Consider the following 24898-nt stretch of genomic DNA (forward strand, 5'->3'; position numbering starts at 1 on the left):
AGAATTCTCATATTTAATTTGACCAAACTTGAGGCTTACTGACAGACTGACATTGCCATACAAATAAAATGGACAAAATATTTAACGTTGTATGTATGCGATAGATAGAATAAATTGTAATCTTTTGAAATACTTGATGGTGCATACTGAAGGTGTTTACTAGGTTATTAACAGCATTAGAAAAGCCTCACACACATACTGTAGTAACTGCAGAGGCTCCATAGTGTATTTTCGTAACATGCAAAAGACTCAAATCCCAGACTCAAAGCTTCAGCTCATACAAAACAGCACCTATATTGTGTAGTGGTTGTGAGTAGTAAGCACAACTGCCATGCCCTTTGCTTTCCCTCTGAAATGTGTGCATACGATAGTGACTACATAGTGTAATAGTAGCACAAGGCACTTAAAACTTACTCTATTCTTGATGTGTTTCCTCTGTGCTGAATCTCCTTCCTGTCTACTGGAACCTCTTTCCTGGTTCTAGAGTGCCTACCACATGTTCACCACCAACACATGTCTGAAGCATATGATCAGTAAGGTTCGTCGGGATGCTCATCACTTTGAGCGCTATCAGCACAACAGGGACCTGGTGGCCTTCCTCAACATGTTTGCTAACAAACAGCTGGAGCTGCCCAGGGGTTGGGAGATGAAGCACGACCAGACCGGCAAGGTAGGGCTGACACTGTAATCAGTCAGTGCCCCAATGTCTACATTTCATGACTTTTTTTAAGGGTCTGAATACAGTTTAACTGTATTCAGATCCTCAATAGTATCTAACTGTTCTACACTTATTCTGTCAAGTATTTCTTACTTTTTAAAACCTGAAACCAAATTAAAAATGATTAACACTTGACAGCTTGTATGTGTATCTGTGTGCACACCCATCTAGCCTTTCTTTGTAGACCATAACTGCCGTGCCACTACGTTCATTGACCCCCGGCTGCCTCTCCAAAGCTCTCGGCCGCTGAGCCTCCTCGCTCACCGCCAACACCTGACTCGCCAGCGCAGCCACAGTGCTGGAGAGGTGACCACTCGGCGACTGGTAAGGGACACGTAACGATCATGGACAACAGAAAGTACAGCTACTTAAATTGGTCCTCTAATCATAACAGGAACAGTTACATGTTTTCTTCCTCCACTTACATATCATGTAAACCTGGGCAGCATGTTTATTGACATCCTGTTTTTATAGCTGGGTGAGGACCCTCGTCATGTTAGCCCACCTGTTCTTCCACGACCTTCCAGCACCTTCACATCTGCCAACAGAGGGCCATGCCAAGACTTAATACCAGTGGGTTAGTGCATGCACAAGCACACACACACACACACACATACGCACACACACGCACGTGCACACACACACACACACACACAAGAATCTGAGAGGAAGAGATGAATACATTTGACAAAAAATTGTCTGTTCACTTTTTTCTAGCTTACAATGAGAAGATTGTGGCATTTCTACGACAACCAAACATCTTTGAGATTTTGCAGGAGAGGCAGCCTGACTTTAACCGGAACCATGCACTCAGGTACACACATACAGAAATGCACAGCTTGGCGTTTATATAATGCTTTCCTTAATCTGGTGACTAGATTTTTTCTTTGTTCTCAGTTACTTTGATGCAACGGCATCTGCTGTGATACTTACACATAATGGCCCCTTAAGTCTAGCAAGTGTTTGTAATAGCAGAGAAATAATCAATTCATTTTGGGCATGTCATTTTCAAGCACGAACCCCGGGTTGTAAAAGTTTAAGAGTGCTATTTTTCATGCTTGAAATATATTCAAAAGACATTTCTCGTGCCAGGACTCCACAAACTCCACAAACAACACCACTATGTGTCATTGATGCAGAGCTTTACTGCCGCACCAATATGGGAGGAAAAACAGCTTTTCTAGATGAAATGTCTGGTACACAAACATTATTTGAAATCATCTTCACTATCCAATCCCTCTGATCCACATCTCCACCACCTTAACCCTCAGACCTGTCGTCTGTTCCCACGGTTTAAGTCGAGTTTAAGTGCAAGAGTTTTCAGAAAACTCCACATAGACCTTATGATTGCTCCACGGGTCTCAAATGACAAAAAGAATAAAAATGAAAAATCCAAGTTGGTAGATATTTCAGTCCAATTGGGCATAATTTGTTTTCTGTTTCATGGTATAGAGATTGACTTCCTAAAAGTGGTGGTGATCTTGACAGATTTTTACTGAAATATTATTTTTGAGCTAAACTTTATGAAGACATGTTGAATGTGGCTCATTAGGAAAAACCCAGTTAGAACTTAAACGTGTTTTAAGTAGCTTTGATGAGGAACACGATTCAGCGTGCAGGAAACAAACTACAAGAATCAACTTCATATATTAGAGACCTTAGACAAGATGAAAAATATTGCTGTGCCTTGTTCCTATTTAACAGTGGTATCATATTTAGAAACATTTAAGTATTGCAAGAAAACCTAATTGTCAGAAGAGAAAATCATCAAAGCAGGAAGCAAAGTTCATTGTGCTACTGCTAATTGCATTGCAACATTTTTTTCCCATTAATTTTTGAAGTTTTACAACATAATAATCAAAGACATGCACAAACAGCAAGTGCCAAAAAATGAAAATGGAAATAAAAATCAATAATAAAATGATGAAACATTTACAAAAACATATTAGAAATTAATTAAGATTATTGTTAAATGAATATTTAAACTATAAATTGATACAAGCTGAAAACACTAGCCCTAAAATCTGATCATAACCTTCAAATACGCCTGGAAATGTGAAAAGATCAATGCAAAATGTCCTGACTATGATAAATCTGTCGTTGCAAACACAAAAATAAAAATTGCAATTTTCTGGAGACCATACTGCAACTGCAAACCAAGACTTTCCAGCAGAAACTGCTTTTGTCTGCAAGAAGCAGTCACAACACACAAATAATATGGACTGATTCTTATATAGCGCTTAATCTACTCTCTCTGAGCACTCAAAGCGCTTTACACAGCCTCATGCAGGACTATTTTCTGACTGCTTTCTGTCTAACGCACACATTCATACTCCAGTGGTTGCATCGGAGAGCATGGGGTTCGTACAGAGACTGGAGCAGACTGGGATCTGCTCCAGTTGTCCCTCAAGTAGCCAAAGTCAAAGTGAAATACATGCATAGGATACATTAATGAACAGCATTGCCATTGTAATGTTGCTGTGACAACAGGGAGAAAGTGCAGCTGATCCGCACAGATGGAGTGTCAGGATTGGCCAGGCTGTCGGGATCTGCCGACCTTGTCATGTTGCTAAGGTGACATATTTCTGCTTTACCTCCTCTGTCTTATTCTTTTTTTTTTCTTGGCTTTCCTTTTTCTAATCGGACTAGTTGTGTATCCCCTTCTTGTTATTACCTTTTTTTTTCATTTTCTCGCTGCTCTGCTGAAGTAATTGCATTTAGTGAATTGGTTTCTTTTTTATGTCCCTTCATCCCCTCTCCAACCTTCCATCTGCAGTCTGTTTGAAGAAGAAGTGATGTCCTATGTGCCTCCTCATGCCTTACTTCACCCCAGCTACTGCCAGTCACCTCGGGGGTCACCTGTCTCTTCCCCACAGAATTCACCTGGTAAAAAGATCAACAGAAAAGTCATTGTGAAAAAACCCAACACATGCAAAAAATATTATCCACAAACCCTCTCTCACAAATTCGTATGGAACCTTTTACTGTGTTTGAGCCCTGCAGAGTACTTTGCTGATATTTTCGTTAAGTGCACTTCACATTGCTGTACAGCTGATTCACGTAGAATATCTGGATTGGCCAACTAGGAAATGTTGACCTTGAACTGAACTCAGAACTCCAGTTCAACAGAAAGAAATTGAGCTCTGAGCTAAAATGAATGACTTTTCACACCAACAATAAAGACTTAATGTTTCTGACAACCATTGGTAAAATCAGAACACAGCTAGTCATGTTAGAGCAGGTTGTTCACTAATCACAGATTTAACTGATCAGTTCATTGTCTGTAAAGTGCAGAAGCTGCACCTGCAACCCAGGTTACAAATAAACACCCTTGTATGACAGCTGCACCACTGTTGTTGTGCATGTGACGAAATTAATTGGCATATTCTTGCTTGGTAGAATTCTGCACATATAAATGAAATTTCTGCTTTATCTGTCAGCTTGTTGACATAACCCATCAAAGTAAACATTTAAGTGTGTGCGTAGGTACTCAGAGAGCTAATGCCAGAGCACCAGCACCCTACAAGAGAGACTTTGAGGCAAAACTGCGAAACTTCTACAGGAAACTGGAAACTAAGGGCTATGGACAAGGACCAGGGAAGCTAAAGTAAGTCAGCAGCTTTGACTGTAGAAGGCATCCTTTCTCATCATTTTTTATTTACCGTATTTTCAGCACTGTAAGGCACACTTACACATCTGGTGCGCTTATGTATGAATTCTGGTTGTGCTTACTGACAACGAAACCGATTTATTGCAGTACACGGCGCTCAGAAATCTGTTAGAAAATGTTTTAGCAGGACTTTGCTAAGCTACAAAGCCGCACCACTGGATGGATTGTTGGAGCATTACGGCTACTGTAGTCAGGAGCCTCGCGGAGGAATCTGGGTCCAAAACGCCGTCTGTTTCAGGTCCAAATTCTGTCTAAATTCTTTCATCTTTAATAAAATGATCAGTGTTGCTGCTTTATCAGGTGTAACAATTACAAGTATTTATTACAATTAACGGAGTTAGAAGTTAGCAGGAAGTTAGCTCGCTAGTTTCCACCTAAACATGATGTAGCATGTTCTGACTGAGAGATTTCTGAAAAATTCAAACGTACAGCTCTGCTGTCACTTAAAACATAAATGAAGACAGAAAACTAAACAGCAGTGACGTTTGTAGGGTTACTGAAGTTGGACTAGCTGGTATATAATGATGTGCTAAGACAGGGGTCAGCAACCTTTAAGACCCAAAGAGCCATTTGGACCCAGTTTCCACGCAAAAGAAAACACTGGGAGCCGCGAATACTTTTTGACATCTAAAATGAAGATAACACTGTATGTATTGTTTTTTTACCTTTATGCTTTGTGTGAACAACTAAGGTGTGCTGCTTATGAAATCCATGAAGTGCTACAGAGAAAATTACATTTTATTTATGTAATGAACACATTTGAACTCTTAAAGAAATATAACCAAAGGAAAGACGCCCAGCTGAACTAAAATGATCCCGCAAACAAAAACTGCTGTGAGCCCTCCTTATATCTCCTTTGGGCTTTTGGAGCCTTGACCTGACTTTTAAAAAATAATTGGAAAAAAAGCTCTATGCTGCTAAAAAACGAAAAATAGATATTTACAAAATTCTGCCTAAATATGTATTTTACCTGGGGATGGGTATCGTTTAGGTTTTATCCGATACCAGTACCAAACGGGTACTTTTGAAACGGTGCCGGTGCTTAAACGGTGCTTAAAGAATGGAGAACACACAATTGGTCCAAAAACATCTCATGTTCACGGTGGAGAACAGCTGCTGACATAATGTGGATCCAAAGATCCATAATTGGCCTACCTGGGGCTGAAAGTCTTGATAAATGCACGGCCTCAATAACCATAATCTCTACGAACAATTTCAATCTGGTTTCCGCCCCAATCATAGTACAGAAACTGCCTTGTTAAGGATTACCAATGACCTTCTGATGGCAGCTGATTCTGGTCTTTTACCATCCTCATCCTTCTGGATCTTAGTGCGGCGTTTGACACAATTTGTCATAATATCCTCCTGAGCAGATTAGCATCCACTGGCATTAGTCACACCCCCTTCACCTCCTATCTCTCAGACCGCACTCCGTTTATCCAATTTAAATCCCATACTTCAAGTCTCTATCCTGTTTCTGCTGGTGTGCCCCAGGGTTCAGTATTAGGGCCTCTTTTATTCATTATCTACATGCTCCCGCTTGGCCAAATATTCCAAAAATATAATATAAATTTTCACTGTTATGCTGATGACACCCAGCTCTACATTTCCTCCAAACCCAATTCATCCCTCCCACCTACCTCCCTCTCAAACTGTCTTATGGAGATTAGATCCTGGTTCTCCTCCGATTTTCTCAACCTTAACAGTAATAAAACAGAAGTTTTACTTGTTGGCACGGCCTCTATCTTAACCACAGTTGTTCCATTAACATTGAAAGTTCTCCCACCCTCCTCTCCCCTCAGGTTAAGAGTTTGGGTGTCATACTTGACAGTACTCTCTCATTCCAGTCTCACATTAATTACATAACCCGGTCTGCTTACTTCCACTTACATAACATTAGCCGACTCCGTCCCTTCCTTACTCCCCATGCTGCTGCCGTCCTCGTCCACAGTCTTATTACTTCCCGGATCGATTATTGCAACTCCCTCCTATTTGGTCTCCCCAATAAGTCCCTCCATAAACTTCAACTTCAGAATTCTGCTGCCCGGGTCATAACTCGTACTCCCTTAAGAGACCAGATCACCCCAATTCTTCAACAGCTTCACTGGTTGCCCATAGAAGCCAGGATAAAAATCTTAGCTCTCACGTTTAAGTGTATTCGTAACCTTGCCCCTCGTCATCTCTGTGATCTGCTTCATATCACCTCAGTTTCCCACTCTCTCAGATCTTCATCTGCCACTTATCTTGTTGTTCCTTCTGCTCGCCTCACCACTGTGGGGCTCAGAGCTTTCAGTCGCCCTGCTCCTCGGCTCTGGAACTCACTTCCTTCAGCCTTAAGAAATATGGATCCCCTTCCCTTATTTAAATCACAACTCAAAACCTACTTGTTTGAACTGGCTTACTCGCTTTAATACAGATTTTACTTGCTGTCAAATCATGTTTTTTTGTTTTTTGTTTGTTTGTTTGTTTTTAATTTGTTGTTTGTGGTTTTCTGTATTTTAATTTATTAGAATCTATTTTAATCTACTATTTTATTTGATGTCTTTTTCTCTTGTAAGGTGACCTTGGGTTTTAGAAAGGCGCCCTCAAATAAAATGTATCATTATTATTATTATTATTATTATAACATAAACACAGTGAAGTTAGAGGAAGAACACTAACCTTTTTCCACTCGATGAAAGTTAACACGAGGGTTCCTGATGGTTAGGGACAAATGCAATCACATGGCAGGATGCTGTAAACGGACCAAACTTCAGTCAGGAGAACAACTGAGATAATCCATCCACAATACGAGGTTAGTCATTAATATACTGCAACAACAGGAGAATAGAGCAGCTGGAGAGAATTTGACATTAATGAATCAATGGTACGAAAATGAAGCAAGCAAAAAAAATGAACTGAGTAAAGTTTGACTTATCTGACTGTTTTGTTTCGCTTAATGCGCCTTATGTTCCGATAAATACAGCACTCTTTGTCTGCTGGGAGTTGTCTGTCTTCACTCTTGTCTGTCTGTCTTAGACTGATCATTCGTCGTGACCAACTCCTGGAAGATGCCTTCAACCAAATCATGTGTTACTCCCGGAAAGACCTACAGCGGAGCAAGCTCTATGTTAGCTTTGTCGGGGAGGAGGGGTGAGTGTCTGGGAGGGGCAAGGAAGGGAAGAAAAGAAAGAAAGGAAATCTAAAGTCTAAATGTGTGTGTTTCAGGTTGGACTACAGCGGGCCCTCGAGAGAATTTTTCTTCTTGGTTTCCAGAGAACTGTTTAACCCTTATTATGGTCTGTTTGAGTACTCTGCCAATGACACCTACACCGTTCAGATCAGTCCCATGTCTGCCTTCGTTGACAATCACCATGAGTGGTAAAAGTCAATTTGAAACCCCGCACACACACACACACACACACACACACACACACACACACAGTATTTAACTTTTGTGTTTGTGTGTGCCTCAGGTTCCGATTCAGTGGTCGCATTTTGGGAATGGCTCTGATCCATCAGTACCTGCTGGATGCCTTCTTCACCAGACCCTTCTATAAAGGCCTACTTCGGATGTATGTTGACACACTCAAATGCACATGAAATGTCTGTATGTATACGCCCACCTGCCATTTTGTTAGGTACGCCTGAGCAGCTGCTCGTTAACACATATATTCTATGTTTTCGCTCGTCTTGAGTAATATCACATTCTTAATCCAGGGTTTAATATTTTGTGGGCCAACATACTGCAGCTATAACTATAGCTGCTATAGAAGTGTGTTCTGGGTCAGTGTGTGTTTACAGCACACGCTAACCCAGCCCATCTCCAGCCCTCTTGGCATTTCTTCAGCCTTGGGGCCGATCCCTACTCTCCAGGCCCCAGCAGATACTAAAATAAGGAGAGGAAAAAACAATCAGTCCAATCAGAATCAGCTGTTTCTGCCCTGACGCTGTCCCCTGAGCCTGCTGCTCCACCACCCTTCCCCTGCAGCTGAACCCCAAACCACACCAGCCACAGCAGTCTTCTGACAGCTGTCCAGCGCACCTATTGAGCCAATAATATGACAGCAACTTAATGCTTGTAGACATGGTCGCAACAACCATCAGAATGGACAAGAGAGGTGATTAAGTTACTTTGAAGTGTCATTGTTTTTAGTGTCACACGGGCTGGTCTGCTATTTCAAAAACTGGTATCTCAGATCTTAACTGTGAACAAGAGCCAGTGTGAGGATAAGTTAATCTGTATGTGGGTCTAAGACAGCAGACGCACATTATCCGCCTTTCCCAACTTGTAGTCCCTGTGACCTGAGTGATCTGGAGTATTTGGATGAAGAGTTTCACCAGTCTCTTCAGTGGATGAAGGACAACGACATAGACGATATGCTGGACCTCTCCTTCACTGTCAATGAAGAAGTTTTTGGACAGGTCAGTGTATGTAGGTGTGTGCGTGCTTGTGTGTGTGTGTACACCAACTATGCTTTCAACAAATGGGGGTGGCTGTTGCTCAGGAAGTAGAGCAGGCCATCTATTAATCGGATGGTTGGTGGTTCCCTGGCTGCTTCGGTCGACATGCCAAATACGATACTTATGTGTGAATGTTAGATAGTTCAACGTGACTTAGAGAAAGCAGAGTGCTTGTGTGAGTTGGTGACTGAGGCAAATTGTATTGAGGGCTTTGAGTGCTCAGGTAGAGTAGAAAAGCACCAGTCCAATTACCAAATTAAAATACACAACTTGGGTACAATCCTGGCCTCACACCAAGCCAACATCCCAGATGCCTTGGCAGTGTAAGGAGTCTCACCAGTCTCTCCAGTGGATGAAGGTTACTGAGTGATTTGCCAGTTTTATCATTATTTTACAGTCGTTTCATTTACTTTGAGTTTTTGTTAACTTTATTCACTAGAGGTCTTCATGGGGCCTAAACAATTCTGACCAACAAATAAACAAACTTGACCAACCAAGGGTGGGCAATCTGCAACACCAGACAACATCACATGCTGTCACCAACACCAAGTTTGGTAATGTGGGTGTTGCACAGCACTGTCCAGTCAGGTAGCATGCTGTTCACGTCTGTAAGTGAATATAATGTAAGATAATTGAAAAATAAAGATACTAGATTTACTTTCATCATCGAAACACTTAGAGAAATGTTGTTGGATATATGTGAAGATACAGAATGTACTGCCAATATATGCTGTTGCAAATAACAGGGTAGAAAATCTCGAAATTGGATTTGAGAACGAAAAGTGATTCTCCTGCAGTTTGAACAGTGGTGCAGAGGAGGAGGAAAGACACTCTAGCTTGAATCTCGTTAACCGTTCATGATTTAGAAAGGAAACAATCCATGATATCCACCAAATAATTGTGTTTTGCCATAGATAACAGAAAGGGAGCTGAAGCCCGGTGGAGCCAACATTCCTGTCTCAGAGAAGAACAAGAAGGAATACATTGAGCGCATGGTAAAGTGGAGGATAGAGAGAGGAGTGGTGCACCAGACTGAAAGCTTGGTCAGAGGCTTCTATGAGGTATGGCTTAGTGTGACAGAGTTTTATATATATTTCACATGTTATGCATCACCCAGTTTATCTCTAGTGCCCCTAAATGTACAGTGTAAAAAAGATCTCACTGTTTTACATTTTGAATGTTTTTGCAGGTGGTGGATGCCAGGTTGGTGTCTGTGTTTGATGCCAGGGAACTGGAGCTGGTAATTGCAGGCACTGCGGAAATTGACTTAACAGACTGGAGGAACAACACTGAGTACAGAGGAGGTGTGGAGGAAGCTAAGAATGAATGTTTGTTTTTCAGGATAGATTTGTTTAAACCTTTAGATAAAGTTTAAGATAAAGTGTTGTCCTTACAATTAACTAAGGCAGGTGTCAGCAAACTTCAACATCAAAAGAACAGGAGAAAAGGATCAGCTGGGGACAGACAGGTGGATCACAGATCTAACTGGGGGAGGATAAATGAATACATATAGCATGTGTGTTAATAGAGTTATGCAAACTGCCAACCTGTGACCCAGGGGAAAGAGAAGCTATTACCTGCTATTAGTTATTTATTACAGTCGCAGTTTTATGTTTGAGAAATACTAGCATTAAATTCATGTAACAACCAATAAGAAGCTGGAAACAAAAGGTAATGTTTTGAGCTGAAATGAATGTTGCTGAATATTATTCTGAATTCTTCACCTGAAAACTAAAGTGCAGAACTGTTGAAAGCTGACGTTCACACAGAAGAAGTTGAAAAGTAGCTGAACATGTTTAAAATTTATATTAGAAAAAGCTGAGTAATGACAAAAGAAATTTAGAGTCAGAAAACATCTGAATGAATATTAATGAATATTAAAAGTTCATATTCTTTTAATCACTGAATGACTGAAATGTGGGAGGATTCACTACAGACGGGTAAATGCTGCAAGTTTTAGTCATTCAGTCAGAAAAGATGATTCTAAAAGTCATCATCTGACTCCAACTGCCCAGATCTGAACCACCTGTGTGCAGAAGACAAATCCACCGATGAACAATAAGCTTGAATTTAACGGGCCAAGCAGAATGCTCTGATCAGATGGCCTGCACTAACTACAGACATACTGTGTCTGTGAAGGTTCTCAGTCATCCAGGTCATCGTAGTCTAAGGAGCTTGGAGAGAAAAGCGTCTGGACTTCTTTAAGTTGCTTGAAGACGTTTCACCTCTCATCCGAGAAGCTTCTTCAGTTCTAAGGTCAAATGGTGGAGAGTCCCAGATTTAAACCCCGTGGGAGTTTCCCCCCCACAGAGGGACAAAGGACCCCCTGATGATCCTCTACCTAATCACATGAGCCAAGGTGTGAAAGCGGGTGTGGGTCCTAATCAGCCAGAGTTTCGAGTGAGCTCATTGAAAGAGGAGTGAAAGAAGCCATCTATGTCCACTGTGAGCGACCATCTTTGAACAGAGGGTGGGGCTTAACACACCAACTGTCTGCCATCTATAATCCAGTTTTGAGATCTTTCCCAGACGCCTTAACGCCCACTCACATCCTGGGCCATCTGACCTCAGGAAATCACATGATAGGGTGGGGCCAGGTTTCACAATGAGCTCACAGAGACAGAGCTCATTAAGCAGGCAGGTGTGAGCCTGGTTGCTATAGCGACTCCAGCCAGTGGCACCACACACACACACACACACACACACACACGCGCGCGCCTGTCTGCGTGTAAACAGAAAAGTGACCCTGAGACAAATTGGGTCAGTTTTTCCAGGTCCTGTTGAGACATCAGATCTTTTATCCTTGAAATATTCTTGAGGTGATAGTAAGCTGACTTTGTTATTGTCTTAATGTGTTTTTCTAAGTTTAGGTCTGCATCCATCACTACACCCACATTTCTCGCCTGGTTTGTGGTTTTTAGGTGTATAGATTGAAGTTCTCTGGTGACCTGTAATCGTTTTTCTTTGGCGCCAAAGACTATTACCTCAGTTTTGTTTTTGTTTAGCTGGAGAAAATTGTGGCACAGCCAGTCATTAATTTCCTCAATGCATTTACCAAGAGCCTGTACAGGGCCTCGGTCTCCTGGTGACATTGTGATATATATTTGTGTGTCATCTGCATAGCTGTGGTAGTTTATTTTGTTGTTCTTTATAATCTGTGCCAGTGGGAGCATGTAAATGTTAAACAGAAGGAGTCCCAAGATGGAACCTTGGGGAACTCCACATGTGATACTTGTCTGCTCAGATGTGAAGTTACCTATTGATACAAAGTATTTCCTGTTTTCTAAGTATGTTTTGAACCAGTTTAGTACAGTTCCTGAAAGACCTGCCCAGTTCTCCAGTCGTTTGAGTAATATGTTGTGGTCAACTGTATCAAATACTGCACTGAGATCCAGTAAAACTAAGACTGACATTTTTCCACTGTCTGTGTTCAGACATATGTCATTAAACACTTTGGTCAGAGCGGTTTCAGTGCTGTGGTTCTGTCTAAAACCTGACTGGAAGGCATCGTAGCAGTTATTCTGTGTTAAGAAGTAATTGAGCTGTTGAGAAACTGCTTTTTCAATGATCTTACTTAAAAATGGGAGATTTGAGATCGGCCTGTAGTTGTTCATTTGTGTCTTGTCAAGATTGTCCTTTTTCAGTATAGGTTTTATTACAGCAGTTTTTAGTGATTCTGGAAACACACCTGATATTAAAGAAAAGTTGACGATCTGTAACAGGTCTGACTCTAAAGTCTTTGAGACCTTTTTGAACAAACTTGTTGGCAGGACATCTAAACAGCAGGAGGAGGAGTTCAGTTGACCTAAGACGTCCTCCAGGTCTTTGCTGTTAATAGGTTGAAACTGTTTCATGGTGTTTAAACAGTTTTTCGGTGGACACAGTACATATCCTGGATCTGCTGTTGATGTACCAACTGCTTGTCTAATCTTTTGGATTTTGTCTGTGAAGAATTTGGCAAAGTCATTGCAGGCCATGGTCGAATGAAGTTCAGCTGCCACTGACACAGGAGGGTTTGTTAGCCTGTCAACTGTAGAAAATAAGACTCGAGCATTATGGCTGTTTTTAGTGATGATGTCAGAGAAGTAGGACCTCCTTGCATTCCTCAGTTGTAAATTATAATTGTGAAGTTTCTCTTTATAGTTAGTGTATTATTCTTAGTTAGTGTATTGTCTGTCTTGTCTTAATGTTGGTTTAAAATGGAGCACTGTAACAAAAAATAATTTCCCCCAGGGATTAATAAAGTATTCTGATTCTGATTATAGATGTCATAGTGAACCTGGAGGTTTGTATTTCTCCATCTGCGCTCAGCTTTCCTACACTCTCTTTTTTCATTTTCACCAGTGTGGAGTTTCTCCATGGAGACTTTTTCCTTCCAGAGATAACCTTCACCTTAATGGGAGCAATAGTGTCCATTACATTTAACATGTTAGCATTGAAGCTATTGACGAGCTCATTGACTGAACCTCTGGACAGGCCAGGTGTAAATGGGAAGACCTGGTTAAAGATCTGACTACTGTTTTCAGTTATGCACCGTTTTGTGATCACTGCTGTTGACGTATTTGTGTGCGCTGAAATTTTACTTTCAGGGTCTTTAGTCCCTTTGTCCTGAGGGTTGTCCACATGGATGTTAAAATCCCCAACAATAATTACACAGTCAAAATCAACACAGATCACAGACAGCAGTTCACTGAAATCATTAAAAGAGTCTGCGCAGTATTTGGGAGGCATTTAAACATTAAGAAACACAACTCTGGATGGGGCCTTCAGCTGTAAAGCCACATATTCAAAAGACTGCAAATTGTAATGACCATTGATGATCAAAGACCACTGATCAATCGCCATGAGAACTATTCACAGAGAGTTGGGGAATGGCTGCAATCACAGCCTTGTAAGATGGTGACAGATGTACCCTTAGGCCCCCTCCTCCATTCAGAGATGGTCTTTCCCTTTTCATCTAAATGGCCTCCTTGACTCCCCACTCAAACTGCGTTTCTCCCTGTCCAGGATGTTACATCCTCATCATTAAAAGAGTGGCCACTGGCCTGTAGACTGCAGAGTCCTGGGCTGTCGAGAGGTTGTTTGGTTTCCCCGATTTATAAATCATTCGACTGAACAGTGTACACTATATTACTCTATTTGTGCCATGGGACCGGATCGTTCAGGTGGACCAGTTTTTGGCGCAGCCTTTTTTGGGATTTGAAAGCCACAGAGACAACAACTGCATCTCAACAACAACTGCTGCCTTCAGCTGAGAATGAAGAAGTCACTTGGATGAGTGATGAAACTTTTCTCCCACTAAAAACGTCAAAACGTCCAGATGAACAGAATCAACTTTCTGAGATCCACTTCAGCATGCATCAAGACATTTGTTGTGTTTTGCTGTGTTTTGTTTTCGTGGTGGTTTTTTGTCATTGTGGTTTAAAATGAAAAAATAAATACATCACTAAAAAAAGGATTTAAAAAAACTTTAACAACTTCGGCGACTTTTACTAAGAATAAGGTTTCAAAAAGCTCATCCCTTGATTCACTCAGACTTGTGCTTTGGTTTTTTGGCTTTCATTATAGTCCTATTACCATGACATTTTGACAAAACATGAAATGTTGTGTTTAGGTTACCATGATAACCACATTGTGATCCGGTGGTTCTGGGCAGCGGTGGAGAGATTCAATAATGAGCAGAGATTGCGGCTCCTACAGGTAGGCTCTTTTGTTTTAGTTAAAGAGGCTTTTTATTAAAAACAACAATAACAACAAACAAACATGTAACACTGCAGTTCTTTCTTGGTGTTCTTATCCGCATGTCTTTTTTCTACTTGTTGTCTCTCACCTTATATCCTCAGTTTGTGACTGGGACATCCAGTATTCCATATGAGGGTTTTGCTTCTCTGCGAGGCAGCAATGGACCCCGTAGGTTCTGTGTGGAGAAGTGGGGTAAAGTCACCTCCCTACCCAGGTAAATACCAACCATCTCAGATTTGCGTAAAAATGTTATGGTTTTGTTCTTTTTGCTTGTTTGTTTGTTTGTTTGCACTTTGAAAAAATTTGTTTGCATATAAATATCTCAAAACTATTAAAGATGAAAGCCTGAAATTGACTATTAGCTGGTCAAAATATGTGCAAAAAGTAATTATAATAATGACAATTCAATCCAGAAAGGTGTAAACGTACTGGTAACAAGTCAGGTTTTTGCAGGAAACAATGATATAATTACACTGTAAGTCATTTTAAGTATTGGGCAATTTTCCAGAAACACATTTTTGTATTTTTTGTATTTATTTATTTATTTTTTACAAAAGGACAATAATCAAGGATTGCCTACATGCAAATTAAACCTACATTCTAGCCAATTGGCATGCAGTGTAGGCAAAAACAAAACTACTCAAGTAAAATACAAATACCTGAAAATTCTACTTAAGATTTGTACTTCATTACTTCCTACCTCTGCAGTTAACCAAAGAGGAGAGAGGGATAGCTCTGCATTGCCTAGAAAATTATTACAAGGCAGCCTGACTTCACTCTTGTCAGAATTCCTTCCAGCAGAATTAGATGGCAGATTAAAAAATAAATATAATTTAGAAAAAGAGGACGTTTTTTAGACATCTTCAAAAAAGACACAATTACACAAGGTAAAGAATCTGGCCTGATCACTATTTTTGGGAACTCATATGAAGGCAACACAAAGGGGAAACTTATTTCGAGTCTCTGCAAGAAGGAAAAATGTTGATCTACTTTCATCTCAAACATTTAGGGAGAAAGATGCAAATATAAAATAAATAAAAATGACTGGCTTAATATGTATAAGAAATGCTGCTACACCTCAAATTCAGAAACATGCAAAGGAGTAATTGGGAAGAGCATTTTAAGATTTTTCATATCACATGTCCGACTATTGAAGATTGTTAGGATAGATAGGATAGAGACTGTATAACATATACATGCAATGGAAAGAATGAAATTTTCCTTTAAACATTTAACTGATAAAAATGATAATTAGTGGTCAAAATGTAATATTTTTTTAATCAGAGGTGCTCTCCTTCTTTCTCCATGTAGGGGGTAATTTTGATATGATACAATAGTGATAGGATTTCTGGTTCTAATCAAAAATGTATTATTATGTATATATGTGCTATACTAGAAAAGAACTTGAAAGATACTTAGTCTTCACAGAAACATGCTATGATTGCACATATAGGTGCAACAATATGTTTTTTAATTTGTTTGTTTTTCTCTGTTTTCAGTTGAGTTTCTTAACGTTGACATGTTTTTTGTCTGCCTGTCACGTCTGTAAATGTTAATGCAAAAAGAAGAAATGGTAATATTCTCACACAGTCAAACTTTGTGGCCCACATTTAGTTTGCTGGGGTAATCCTAGTTATTTCTGTGTCTATGATATTAAATATTAAAGTTCTCTGCATTTCCAGGCACTTATTTCGGTCATGCACTGTAGTAATTATGATAATAAAACCAGATTTTTCTTAGATTTGAGCTTCTCTATGTATCCTGTCAGTGGCCTGTGCTTTAATACATCCAGAATACACACTGTGGCTTCTGTTCAAGCATTTGCTGATGAACAACACTGTCTCTGCTCTGTTCTCCAGAGCTCACACCTGCTTCAACCGGCTGGACCTACCACCGTACCCATCTTTCTCAGTGCTGTATGAGAAGCTGCTGACTGCTGTGGAAGAGACCAGCACCTTTGGACTGGAATGAGATTCTCGTCTCCCCCATATCCCAGTTTACCCTGCGTCTGCCCCTGGAAGACTGCTGCTGATAGTGACGTTTAAAAGTCAGATTTTGAAGTCCAACTCCTGATTTAAATTTATAACAGGATGTTTTGTTACAGGATCTGACCTTTTGAAATGTTTTGTGTACAAAGGTAAACCTTTTTTGTTGCACCTGCATGTACTTCACACCTACTTAATAACTTGCTGTCACCTATGTGATATGAAAAATGAAGACCTGTGCTCGCTTTAGGACTCTGACTGGAACTGCCAAGATCTGACCAATCAGAGGTCAAGGGCGTCTGAAGTTTTTTGTTTGTTTTTTTGGGGGGGGGGGGGGGTAATCAAGGAGGTTAAAATGGTTAGACCAATTAAAGAACCTGCAGCCACTGCCTTCCCTGCGAATATTGACCTGATTCTACTTCTTTAACTGAGTTTGGATGGTTCTTGGAGGACTATAAGGACCATCCAAGACTATGTGTCTCTACAATGCACTTGTAATACAGCATGTTATTGTGATGTAGTAACTTCACTATGTGTAGGTTGTGCATTTATTTATTAAAAAGCTGAGGTAGACCTAAGGTAATTTTTGTTTTTTCAGTGGACTTTGTCCTCAGCTAATTCTGGAGTGTAGTCAGACATTTTTGGTATTGCAGCTACCCTGTTGTTTAACTCGTTTTCTAATGATGCAGGAGTGACATGTGTGATCTGAACTAACTAGCTAGCTTTACAGTGTAGATTGTGATATCTCTACCAGATCTGGATCTGTTGGCAAAAACATATTTGGTCACCACTTACCTGAGTTACTATATTGACCACCAATATATGATCATCAATTTATCATTTTACTTTTACAACCCCAGTCTTCAAAACATTAGGATGCTATGTAAAATATAAATTAAGACAGAAAATTTGAGGAGTTTGAGGGAAAAAAAAGTCAATTTGAATTTAATGGCAGAAACACATCTCATAAAAGTTAAGACGGGATCGTGTCATGTTTATCACTATTGAGTGAGTCTTTGGAAAAGGAATGTTATCTCCTTCTTGTCTGATATAGGATTCTAGTTACTTAAGTCTTCTTTGTTGTGTTTTTCACTTCCTCATGTATCAAATGTTTTTCACTGATGAAAGACTTAGATGTCAGCCAATTAAGCACCTGGACCTTCTTCAGTCATTCAGCAGTAAAAACTCTGTAATGGTAGAAGCATGAACATTACCCATAAAATCCAGTTCGAAGGACTTTGCAGTTAGTTTATTCTCTTTTGTATATTCAGATCTTCACTTAGGATGCAGTATAAATTTAAGCATGCACTGCACTACCACAGAAAAACAAGTCAAATCTTTAGTCCTGGACTTTGGTTTATATTATTATTTCATGCACAGAATATTAAAGACTAAAAAGGAACCTAAAAGCAGTGCATGAAAAAGTTGCCCTTAATGAAACTAAATATTTCTGAGTAATTCTGATGTACTATCATTAATGCTGACACAACTTCTCAATTACTTACTTACTTTGAATGTGTCTATATTCTCATCACCTTTCACTGTCCCTTTAGTTCTGACTTATTTTCTTGTAATATGAGTGTTGTGTAAACATGCTTAATTCTTCATCTACTTTCTTTTCTTGCTGAAATGAGTGTCCCACTGCGTTTACACCACTGGATGTGTGCCTGAAGTAACAACATACAGACTGCTACTGTGCAGAGAGGTTTATGTGTGTTAGATGGCATTCAACAGTGTAAATTATTTAGTGCACAGTTATTTATTTAGAACATTGGAACCACTCCTGCTGCTTTAAATATTTGAAATTGATTTTGTCTTGGACCTACTGTTTTCCTTCTTTATATTTTTAGAGACTAAAGATACATTTTGGCAGGAAGCTGAGTAAAATTTCATGTACAAATTCACTTCAAATACTTCTCGTACTGAAAACAGTTCTGTCAGTTCTCTCACTTGTCTGTCTGGCTAGAATGTACCAAAGTTTTGAGCCTTACGTGGCAGCCACACATCTGACAGCCAATCAGTCTGTCCAGTCCACCGTACTTTAATATATGAATATTTGTAAGCACTTCTCTTCTAAAATAAAGTTTCATCTCTATTGAAGTTTTAGTTTGGTTTTTATGACAGACTCTGTGTCTAATGACGATGAATCGGGGCTTAAATTTCATAATAATACCAGATTAAACCAAACATCAAGATGCACAATGATAAAAGTATTTTATATAATAATATAATTGTGTTATTATTATAAAATAGATTATATAATCCTTAATATTTTCTACATTTCAAATGTGAATGTGTTAATTATGAATCATCCATAGGCAGATTATTGCTGTTTTACTGTACACCTGGGACCTAATCTTATCTTATATGTAACTAGCTGAATGATGGCAAAAGTGAGATGAAGACTGAAATGAGGATATTTGGATATTCTGCTAACACTTCCCAGTCATTCTCTGAGTGGTAGTGAAACTGTATTTTTTTTTAAGTACAAGACAAATATATAAATCTTTGCCTTTGGCTTGAATAAATCTTGAATAAATCTTGAATAAATCTTGAATAAATTGAAAATCACTAATAGTTGATCTGTGCTACACATCATTAACTTTGAGGATTTGTTGTTTTCTAGTTTTAGAATACTATTTACTGAGACGACTTCAGACAACCTTTTACTTTTTTACATTTTAATACAAATATCTTTAAAGTAGGCCAGAACCATCTGGAACAGACTTTTTGGTCCAGATATCCATAAGTACCTTCAGATGGCAGGAACAAAAATCACCAAAGACACATTGTCACACTGTGCTAGCTAAAGGTACACCTGCTGTATTTCCCAAGGAGAGAAAAGAGTAAGAGATAACTTAAATCAGAGATAGAGAAAGGTGTGAGAAAGAGAAGAGAGGAAAGTGAGGGGATATATTTGGACATAAGGACTGCCAGCAGCATTTGTGCTCTCTGTGCAGGACCATCAAGTTCTTCTACACCAAACCCACTCATCCATGGACCTTGCTTTGTATACTGGTGTACAGTAATGCTCGAACAGGAAGGGCCCATCAGTAGTAGTCAGAACTGAAGAAATTGTACCACCAGAAGGCGACATTACAGAATAGCTACAAGTGTCTTGGAACCCGACAAACAAGTGGGAACCATGAAGAGGCTGCTAGGAAAGGTGTAAACACCAAATACCTTTAATAGTTTCCCACAGTAGGGCGGAGTCATTTGTTGACTGCAGGTTGATGGACAAAAAATATTTAAACTCGATGTTGAAGTAAGATATAAATATATGGTCCTTTAGAATAGTTGTATTTAACCTCCAATATTTTGCTCTGTTTACCATACCTTTATCCAGCACTACATTGGCATGGTCTGAAATTATAATACTACCAATTTCACACAATAAAACTAAGTGCAATAATAGCCCCGAAAAAATAAAAAAATAAAATCCTAGTATGGCATTTGTGTGGTGCGGACAAAAAAGTGTATTCTTGTTTTATTCTCTATACATCTACACAGATCTTCACAGATAGAATTAAGCTTGTGGTGAGAGAGGCAGTGGCTTGTGGGGGAGCCTGTCAATCAGAGTATTCAGTATACAATTGAAATAGTTGTGAAACTTCACTATAAGTGGCCTGGGACGTTGATCGGCGCCGGGCTTCGGTGCTAAGGATCGGTGTGCTCGGTCAAGTTTTAGCCTCTCCGCCTTTGTGTCCATCCGGAGGTACTTCAGGATCCACTTTTTAAGGAACTTAACTGGATCTGGGCTCTCCGTACCTTCAGGTAAGCTGACTATACGTACGTTGCACCTGCAACCTCGGTTGTCAAGTTCATCTATATGTTCTCGCATCTCATGTATTTGTTTCTCGAGTTGCTCCAGCTTAGCCACTGATAATGTCGCTGTGTCCTCCACATCAGCAATCTGTTTCTCGGCCTCATTCATTCTGGCGGCGATCGCCTGCAGCTGTGAAGTCTGTTCTTTAAAAGCTTCGAGGACAGTCGAAATCTTGGAGTCAATGACTTTAGTAAGATTATCAGTTATTTTATCCAAAACGTGAACAATACTTGGCTCCAGAGAGCCGGGACTAGAAGACATGCTCGGTATCTCCGGTATGGTGCCTAGCTCCTCTTCGCTTTCAGCATAACCGGATGTTTTCCTCCCCATTCACACCACACAAGGGCCTATGCAGCTGTCTGAGGCCATCTACAGCACAAGAGGGCTTGTCTATGGGCTCAAAATGTGGTCATAAATATTTTGTACTTGTAAATCAGTTTTGTATGTGTAAAAAGAATTTGTGTGTGTGTAAAAAAGATTTGTAAGTGTGTGGACTTAGCCAAAAAAAACCCCTGCAAGTTACAAGTATGAATTTTTACGACCCTATTTTTCTTCCTTTCATCTGATTGGTCAATGTCATGTCAATCACAAATGTAACAATCCAATCAGAGAACAGATGTCAGAGGGGCACTTTTTTTGAACTGCAGGTCCTTGAAGGGTAATACAGTTTGAAGCTGGAGGATCTCTATATAAATATCCGATAGCAGCTAAAAAAAGTCGCTAAAAAAAGACGTGAAAGCGCGTATTGCTTTTACTATCAACAAGCAGCGGGTGCTGTAACGCAGTCAGTTCTTCTTTTACTCTTATGCTGTTTTGTGGATCACAAGGTTTAAAACTACTTATAAACACACACACAAAGTAACTCCACCAGAGCGCCTATTTCGGGTCACTTTTGCCGGTTCAAGCCCGGGTAAAGGAGCAGGGTTGGAATTGTGACATTAAAAAAAACAATAATTGCTAAAAGAAATTTAATTTGTAGTTCTAAATAAACTCTAAATGCATTTAGGACGTTTTTTACTCACTTTATGTCTCTTCCACGATGTTATTTCTCTCTCCAACAACATAGGTTACAATTAGATTAGCATGATCAATTATGCAAATTAGGCGATGACGTCATTTAGCGACTTCTAGCGACTTTTAGGACAACCAATAGCGATTTTCCTTACTGAGGAGTTGGCAACACTGCTGAGGGCGCATTCGTAGACCGATTACGTCACAGTGACGCGCAGAAGGCTGTCCAAATTCGTAGACTCCTCCGAATGCAGCCGACAAATGCGTCCTCCTTTTCCCTGAATTTGAAGGATGGGTCGGGTGTGTGGCCCACCATATCCCAGAATTCATAGCGCGGCCCAGCCAAACTCCAGTTTCCAGCAATGGCGGCTGCTACTAAGTTTTAAAATTACTCTTATTAATCTTTCTGGGTCACAAAAGAAACTTTTAACATTTTTTCAGTGCCTGTGAATGTGGGTGTGTAAACTTCAAATATCTGCTCGGTTTAGTGATGTGCGAATAATGAACGAATCGTTCAATACTCCAGAATCACTTTACTGACACCCAACTGACTCACTGACTCATCCCTGTTGCTATTACTCAATCAATCAATCAATCAATCAATCAATCAAAGCTGCATTCGCCACATGCAGGTTGCCCTGCAGTGAAATGGGACCCCCCCCCCCGACCTTACACACACAACACAGACATTACATGGGGATACAAGTCGGAGATCGGTAGCGTTACAGAAAAACACTGAAATGTGCACTACAATGGGAAAGTACAAGAGGAAAAAAAGAGACCTCTACTCATGCTGTGCTTCCATGGTGGGACAGCATGAGAACAGGAAACAAAAAAACTCCTCTGCACAAAAAGTGCATAAATGTCCTCAGCACAACATTGTGAAAGACATGACAAGCCACAGGGTCGGGTGGGGGGTGAGGAGTAATCCGAAGCGAACACAGCAGCCGCCCTGCACAGCGCTACCATTCCAGCGCGGCACACAGACCCGCCGTGTTCCCCCGCAGGAAACAAGCATCGAAGGCGTTTGGAAAGGGAGGGGGATGAGTGTGTGCTTATCAGTGTAAGTGTATGTGTGTGCGTGTCCATAGTTCAGCTGAGACAGTGTCCTTCGCCCTGCCAGGCTAAGTAAACAGTCTACCAGCCAACCCAATCCATGGCCTTGCATGGAATGGGAAGGAACAGACTCAACACAGTCGTTATCAGGGAGTTTTTGTTCAGCTCCGGCCTTGAGCCCACAGCTGGCGCCGAAGGGGTAGTCGCATTATAATGGTGGTTTTTCTTTTACAAACAACTCGTGAGAATTTCAAGCTGTTTTTAACACTCGGACACCGACACTGGTCTCTCAATCTCCCGTTGGATAGCTGCGAGTTTCTCCATGATGTTATTTACCTTCAATTCCGTGGTCTTTTCACACTTTTGCTCACATAGCAGATTCTGAGACCTCACGACTGCAGCCAACTGATCCGTGATGTAATCCAGCTTCCGCCCAGAGGTGTTGTTCCGAGTGGACTCTTCCCTGATGTAATCCAATATACGCTCAGAGGTGTTATTCTGAGCCTTCACTGCAGCCGTTAGCGCCTCCAAGCTCTTAACCGTGCTGCATTCAGTGAGCCCTTTCTGAGAAGCTGCACCTCGTCCCATCGTTCCAATCCCAGTGGCCAGCCTTGTGGGGGTTTGAACAGCCAGTTCCGCTTTCTTAATTCTCCGATAAGCCAGGGCCAAGCCAGCTCCGATCAGCAAGAACCCTGTTGAGCTGACACCTCCCATCTGTCCGTTAGTGTCTCATCAGGCCCACTCTGCTGGCCCCCTGTCTATAGACACCGCGGAGTGGTTGCTGTGCCCTAGTGATGAACCTTGGGTTGCCACTTGGGCCCTCAGTAGCCTGAGCCACCAGCACCTCCCCTGTCGTGGATGGTCCAGGTCAGCTGCTCTACTCCTGGGACAGGCCCTGGGCCTCATCCTACCTCAGCCATCCTCTGAGTGGCCGAGCTGCTGCGACAGGCTCTCTCTCTCCCTGGCTGTGTATCACTGCCTAGTGCCAGGCGGGGATCTGTTGTGACTTGACTTCTCCAGCTGGCGGCTCCGCCTTCCCTTCTGGGGCGTCATCCGCATATCGTGGGCTTCTGTCATAGCGATGGCCAGCTGCTGGGCACGAGTGGCTTGGTAGGCTGTGTTGCCCTGGCGTTTTGACCGCGTTCGCCGGCTTTCACGCCAGTCGCAAATTGCTGCGGCGAGTGCCTTCTCCAGCCTAGTGTAGCCTGTCCTGTCTGGCGTGTTGCCCGCAGTGCGCAGTTCACGCGGCCAGCAGGGCTCCTGTTGTTCCTCGATTGGGAGCGTTCTCCAGCTGTAGTGCTGGCTCTCTGTCTGGCATTGCCCGCATGTCGTAGCCCTATGCGACCAGCGGGCTGTTAGTTGGCGGCTTGGTGTGCTGCGTTCCCTGGCTATATACCTCGCGGTTCCCGGGCTGCCCTTGAGCGGCCGATCACTTGCATCCTGCATCCTGCAGGACCGGTTCAGGCCAGTCTGGCATCTGCAGACTGCTGACTCCACCCCTCTGGCTCGGCCTTCGCGTCTGGCTTGGCCCTGACCGGGGTGGTGTGTGCATCTGTGTCTTGTATATGGCTCTTTGGTCTTCACTCTCGGCGGTTCGGTTGCACTGTCTCCTCGCGGGGTGTCTTACAGAGTTACCCCGTACATATGGAATATGTAACGGTGTGGAGAGATAGTCTCGATATGCTAGAGAACGTACGGTTACGTTGTAACTTTGGTTCTCTTAGTGAGAGACTATCTCTCCACCGTGAGGCCACTCGGAGACGCGTTCCGATCAAACGATCACCGGTGTCACGTCTGCACAGCTGTTTTATACGTATGCTGTGGGGCGTAGCCGGGCGTGCCGGAGTGTCTTAAAGAAATATCCACACGCCACGACCAAGGGGGGTCGTACCCCGTACATATGGAATATGTAACGGTTAGTGAGAGATAGTCTCTCACTAAGAGAACCAAGGTTACAACGTAACCGTACGATCCTTGGTAGCCAAAGTTGAAGCCTCTCCAGACTTATTTATGCAGTTATGGCACTTGATGTTTCAAAAGAATTATGCACAAAAATTGATAAAATATTATTTTATTTCATTTGGAAAAAGAGAATACATTATATTAAAAAAAAATGTAATGATAAACAAGTTTTGTTCTGGTGCCTAAATTCTTTAGATTTTACTTCCCTAAATGCGTCTTTTAAAATCAAATGGATCAAACTCTTTTTAAAAAATCCCAGTTCAATTTTGGATTTTTTTTTTACCAATCATATCTTTAACTCACTTGGAGGAATGCATTTTCTGCTAAGATGCAATTACAATATCTCTAAATTATTGATTAAACTCTCCAACTTTCATAGTCAACTCTTCTCATCTTGGTTAATGATATACTCTCACAACTTTTCTCCCCATAAAGATCTCATTTGGAACAATCAGGATATTAAATTTAATCATTATATATTCAGA

At 41.1% G+C, this 24898-nt stretch overlaps 1 protein-coding gene across 4 annotated transcripts in view; it reads left to right on the forward strand.

Moving 5' to 3' along the window:
- The window catches only part of hecw2b (HECT, C2 and WW domain containing E3 ubiquitin protein ligase 2b), a 63173-nt gene extending 44515 nt beyond the window's left edge, over positions 1-18658 (forward strand). For all 4 annotated transcript variants that reach the window (XM_040014772.1, XM_040014775.1, XM_040014773.1 and 1 more), the window contains 16 exons: positions 485-670; positions 890-1042; positions 1193-1295; positions 1436-1532; positions 3209-3292; positions 3495-3604; positions 4205-4325; positions 7407-7520; positions 7596-7748; positions 7844-7942; positions 8663-8792; positions 9746-9892; positions 10021-10135; positions 14446-14531; positions 14675-14787; positions 16433-18658. In XM_040014772.1, the coding sequence (XP_039870706.1) occupies positions 485-670; positions 890-1042; positions 1193-1295; positions 1436-1532; positions 3209-3292; positions 3495-3604; positions 4205-4325; positions 7407-7520; positions 7596-7748; positions 7844-7942; positions 8663-8792; positions 9746-9892; positions 10021-10135; positions 14446-14531; positions 14675-14787; positions 16433-16544 (1923 nt within the window). In that variant the 3' untranslated portion in view covers positions 16545-18658. The remainder of the gene's footprint in view (positions 1-484; positions 671-889; positions 1043-1192; positions 1296-1435; positions 1533-3208; positions 3293-3494; positions 3605-4204; positions 4326-7406; positions 7521-7595; positions 7749-7843; positions 7943-8662; positions 8793-9745; positions 9893-10020; positions 10136-14445; positions 14532-14674; positions 14788-16432) is intronic.
- Positions 18659-24898: the final 6240 nt, after the last annotated feature.

This window comes from Simochromis diagramma, unplaced genomic scaffold (assembly GCF_900408965.1).
Source record: "Simochromis diagramma unplaced genomic scaffold, fSimDia1.1 OVJJ01000165.1, whole genome shotgun sequence".
Lineage (NCBI taxonomy): Eukaryota > Metazoa > Chordata > Actinopteri > Cichliformes > Cichlidae > Simochromis > Simochromis diagramma.